This window comes from Scylla paramamosain, chromosome 44, assembly GCF_035594125.1.
Source record: "Scylla paramamosain isolate STU-SP2022 chromosome 44, ASM3559412v1, whole genome shotgun sequence".
NCBI classification, from domain to species: Eukaryota; Metazoa; Arthropoda; class Malacostraca; order Decapoda; family Portunidae; genus Scylla; species Scylla paramamosain.
In genome coordinates this window covers 1,070,015-1,075,014 of record NC_087194.1, presented here as the reverse complement: position 1 = coordinate 1,075,014, position 5,000 = coordinate 1,070,015, and the positions used below count along the sequence as shown (strand labels likewise).

The window sequence follows — 5,000 nt, the reverse complement described above, 5'->3', positions numbered from 1 at the left end:
ACACACACACACACACACACACACACACACACACACACACACACACACACGCAATAATAATAACAATAACAACAATAATAATAATAATAATAATAATAATAATAATAATAATAATAATAATAATAAGGCGAGGAGGAGGAGGAGGAGGAGGAGGAGGAAAAAAGCAAAAGAAGAAGAAGAAGAAGAAGAAGAAGAAGAAGAAGAACACAAGTAGAGTACAGTACATGCCAAGCCATGAATTTCCTTCAAAAAGGTGTACAGGGGAACACACACACACACACACACACACACACACACACACACACACACACACACACACACACACACACACACACACACACACACCTGCAGCCTCGGGTGGGAGGAGGAGGGGGGTGGGAGGCATGGCCACAGCAGCACACTAGTGTCCAACCAGCCCCCCTTCCCCACCCCCTCTCTCTCTCTCTCTCTCTCTCTCTCTCTCTCTCTCTCTCTCTCTCTCTGCCTGCCTGCACACTTACCTTGTTGCTACCCTCCCCGCGCCTCTCTCCCTCAAAGCCTCTCTCTCTCTCTCTCTCTCTCTCTCTCTCTCTCTCTCTCTCTCTCTCTCTCTCTCTCTGCTGCGGGCCACACTCACCTGAGCAGCCTCTCCTGGTCGGCGCGCTCCCTGGCCCTCTCCAGGTGCATCAGCTCCTCCTGGTGGAGGATGCCGGCGTAGGCGTGGGGCGGCAGGGTGGGCACAGGCGCCAGCTGCTTCCACATTTCGTGGGGGATGGAGGGGTACAGGCTCCCCAGGGGCTGCTGCAGCCCCGGAGGCAGGTGCAGCGGGGGCGGCACGCCCGCGCCGGCGGCGGCGGGGTGGGCGGGATAGGGGAGGGTGGGCGGCATGCCGTGCCCCATGGATACGGGCGGCTGGGAGTGGGGGCCGTGGTGGGGCGGGCCGTGGGCGGCGGCGGCGACGGCGGCGGCAGCGGCGGTGGGCGCCGCGGGGGGCGGGGCGGCGAGGTGTGGGGGGAAGTGTTGCGACATGCTGGTGTGCTGCACGGAGTGGATGTGACGCACCGCCTGCTCGGACTGGGACAGCACGGACGGGTCGCGCCACACACGCACGGGCTCTTTGCGGTCCACAAAGAGGGTACCCTTGGGCTGGGCGGCGGGCGTGGGCGTGTTGGGCTTCACCTCCGCCGAGGAGGAGCGGTCATCGCTGAGCACGGAGGAGCGGGACACAGAGCGCTCGGTGACGCTCACGCCCGAGTCGCTGGAGCCGTCACAGTGGTCCATCCTGGCGGGCGTGGCGGCCGCGTGCTGCTGCTGCTGCTGCTGCTGCTGCTGTTGATGGACCTGATGGTGGTGATGGTGGTGGGAGAGGGGGGCGCCGCCCCGTCATGGTGGCCGGGGTCGGGCAGACCGGGGCCGCGCACCACGGCCGTGATGCTGACGGAGGGCGGCGAGGCGACTCTAGCGGGGCAGGCGGGGCCGGGGCCGCTGGTGGCGGTGATGGTCACGGCGCGGCCGCCCGCCACGCCCGCCACCTCTCCGCCGGGGCTGAGGCTCCGCGCCGCGCCGCTGCTGTGGTTCAGCTTGGGGCCGTCGCTGGCCCACGAGGGGCGGGGCGCGGCGGCGGTGGCGGAGGGCGGCGGGGCGCTGGTGACACACACGGTCAGCGCGGGGCTCAGCACAGTCCTGGCTAGGGCGTGGGCGTGGGCGTGGGCGTGGATTGCCTCATGCCTGGATAGCGGCGCGTCGGTCCTGGTCACCACCACATCGTCGCGGCAGAACCTCCTGCTGCTGCTGCTGCTGCTGCTGCTGCTGCTGCCTGGCGCCTCCTCCCTAAGCAGCGGGCACTCCCCTGGCGGAGGCCGGGCACATCCCGGGGCGAGGCTGACGTTGCTGCTGGGCGGCGAGTGGGCAGCGCGGCCTTCACCGACGATCAGCACTTCCTCCTCGACAACGGGCGGCGGGCGTGGGGGCGGAGCGGGGGCACGGGCGGGGACCGGGGGGTGTTCTGGGAGGCGGCGACCTGGTGGGGAGCAGCGTGGGGGGCCGCTGTTGGTCTTCTCATATACCACCACGGGGTCCTCTGAGGATGAGTCCGCCGGGGGCGGCGGGGGGCACGGGGGTCGTGGTGGTGGCTCCTGGGTGGCGGGGGGCGGGGCGGGTCTGGTGGTGGAGGGCTGGGGAAGCTTTGCTTCAGGGGAGGGGGATGACTGGGTGACCCTGGGGGCGAGGGGAGGGCCTGGGGCCTTGGGCTGACACTTGCAGTCTGGGGGTGAAGAGGGCTTGGTGGTGGGGCTGGCCGGGGGCTTGCTGTCAAGGGTTGACGCGGGGGTGGCGGCGGGGGGCGGGGAGGGCTTGCTGGGTGTGCTGGAGAGGGGCTTGGCGTCAGGGGCAGCTGGGGGCTTGGCGAGGGAAGCTGGCTTGGCGTGGGGGCACAGGAGCTTAGGGTGGGGGGTGAGGAGGGCTTGGTGTCAGGGGCTGCGGGAGGCTTGGTGTCAGGGGCTGGGGCTCTGGGGTCAGGGCCCAAGACCTTGATGTCAGGAGACTGGGGCCTGATATCAGGGGCCGGGGGCTTGGTGTCAGGGGCCGGGGGCTTGGTGTCAGGGGCAGTGGGCGGGGCCTTGGCGTCAGGGGCCGGGGCCTTTGTATCAGGGACTGGGGAGAGTTTTACATCTGTGGGTGGGGGCTTGATGTCAGGGACTGGGGCCTTGATGTCAGGGAATGGCTCCTTTATGTCAGGAGGTGGGTGCTTGGTGTCAGGGAGAGGGGGCTTGGTGTCAGGGAGAGGGGGCTTGGTGTCAGGGAGAGGGGGCTTGGTGTCAGGGAGAGGGGCCTTGGTGTCAGGGAGAGGGGGCTTGGTGTCAGGAGCGGGGGCCTTGGGTTCAGGGGGTGGAGGGGGCTTAGTGTCGGGGGCTGGGGAGGGCTTGGCCACAGGGGTAGGTGGAGATTTAGCCTCAGGAGACGAGGGGGGCTTGGTGTCAGCAGGGGGCTTGGTGTTTCGCGCGAATGGTGACTTGGCGCGGGGCGGCGTGAGTGATTTGCCTTCAGGGGTGCCCGACCTGGCGTCTGGCGTGCGGGGAGACTTGACCTCCGGGGTGCGGGGTGACCTGGCGTCCGGGGTGCGCGATGACCTGGCGTCAGGAGTGCGGGAGGATTTGGCGTCTGGGGTCCGCGGTGACTTGGCGTCTGTGGTGCGGGGCGACTTGGTGTCTGGGGTGCGCGGCGACCTGGCGTCTGGGGTACGCGTAGGCCTGGCGTCTGGGGTGCGGGGCTCCTTTACCTCGGGGCTGGGGGCCTTGGCGTCTGCGGCAGGGGGACTTTTAGCCTCAGGAGCTGAGGGGGTGGCGGGCGACTTGGGCGCCGCGTCGGGAGCAGGCTTGGCCTCGGGGGGTTTCGGGGAGGGTGTCTTGGGGGCGCGGCGGGGCGGGGCCTCCGGGGCCTTGTTACTGTTCACCGGGGAGTGGGGGGAGCGCGGGGGCTGCCTGTGGGGCGCCGCGCCGCGGGGGCCGTAGCGGTGGGCCTTGCCGGGGGCGCGCGTCGGGCTGACGTTCTTCCTCTTGAGGCAGCGGCCGTCCTCGCCGCCCGCGGGGGTCTTGTCTGGGGTGCCGCGGCCACGCGCGGGAGGCGGGGGCGTGTGGGAGGCGCGGGACGGGGGCGAGAGGCTACGCCAGGCCTGGGGGGAGCGGCGGCGGTGGGCTGCGGGGCCGCGCTTGCCGCCGGTGGGGGCGTGGACCCCGAGCTTCTGGCGGCGGAGGAGGGCGGCTTTGGCGGCGACGCGGCGTGACGGCGGCCGCGTGGGGAGCTCCGGCTCGGGGGTGCTGCTCCCACTGCACGACGACGACGACGATGACGACGACGGCGACGACGACGAGAGACTGACGGCGTCGCTATCGCCCCTCAGACGACTACTACGGAAGGTCCTACGGACAGGGCGGTGGTCAGGCGTGGAGGGCCCGCTGCCTGACGACGACGACGACGACGACGACGATGATGACGACGACGAGGACGACGACGAGGAGGAGGAGGAGGAGGAGGATGTAGGATGGGCTTCCTCCTCACTGTGGTGCTTGTCTAGAGGCGCCGCCGCGGGGGTGAAGGAGCGTGGCGGGGGGCGGCGGCCGTCCTCCTCTCCTGAAGAAGCCTCACTGGTGACACTGCTGCCGCCACGCCCGCGCGGGTCACGACGCCAGCCGCACCCTGCAACGACACGGCACGTCACCACCTGCTGGCGTGTGCTACAGGTGTGGGGAGTGATGGCAGTGTGATGAAAGTGTGGGGCGTGATGGGAATGTGCTGCAGGTGTGTGGCATGAAGGGGGTGTGGTACAGGTGTGGGGCGTGATGGGAGTGTGGTACAGGTGTGGGGCAGGTGTGTGGTGATGTTGCTGTGGCTGTGGTGGTGATGTTGTATGCAAGTGTGACAAAATGCATATTATATGAAGAACTACTACAATAATAATAATAATAATAATAATAATAATAATAATAATAATAATAGTAATAATAGTAATAATAACTATATGAATGACGAGTTTCAGGTTAATTAGCGAGTTACCTGAATGATTTACCAGCTCAGGTGTGGCATCATCATCATCATCATCATCATCATCATCATCATCAACATCATCATCATCAGTATTTATTATCATCATATTCTCCTTGTTGTTATGATTATTACTGTTGCTACACATTCTCTCTCTCTCTCTCTCTCTCTCTCTCTCTCTCTCTCTCTCTCTCTCTCTCTCTCTCTCTCTCTCTCTCTCATTATTACTATTTTCCTTTCTTCTTTTTCTTTTTTACATTTCCTGTTTACTTTATCCTCCTCCTCCTCCTCCTCCTCCTTCTCCTCCTCCTCCTCCTCCTCCTCCTCCTCCTCCTCCTCCTCTTCCTCTTCCTCCTTCAAAGTATTTAAGTGGAAGGTAAGAGGTCACTTCTATAACAATGCAAGAATAGATAAACAAAGAAAACGAGGGGTAGTAGTAGTAGTAGTAGTAGTAGTAGTAGTAGTAGTAGTAGTAGTAGTAG

The 5,000-nt window shown here is 64.3% G+C and overlaps 2 protein-coding genes across 4 annotated transcripts in view; both read right to left on the bottom strand.

Annotated features, from left to right (window-relative positions):
• Positions 1–1,400, bottom strand: part of LOC135093877 (lysine-specific demethylase 3A-A-like) — a 32,015-nt gene extending 30,615 nt beyond the window's left edge. For both annotated transcript variants that reach the window (XM_063993490.1, XM_063993491.1), the window contains exon 1: positions 617–1,400. In XM_063993490.1, the coding sequence (XP_063849560.1) occupies positions 617–1,260 (644 nt within the window). In that variant the 5' untranslated portion in view covers positions 1,261–1,400. The remainder of the gene's footprint in view (positions 1–616) is intronic.
• A 360-nt stretch (positions 1,401–1,760) lies between these two features.
• The window catches only part of LOC135093879 (proline-rich protein 36-like), a 121,710-nt gene continuing 118,470 nt past the window's right edge, over positions 1,761–5,000 (bottom strand). For both annotated transcript variants that reach the window (XM_063993495.1, XM_063993497.1), the window contains one exon: positions 1,761–4,173. In XM_063993495.1, the coding sequence (XP_063849565.1) occupies positions 1,910–4,173 (2,264 nt within the window). In that variant the 3' untranslated portion in view covers positions 1,761–1,909. The remainder of the gene's footprint in view (positions 4,174–5,000) is intronic.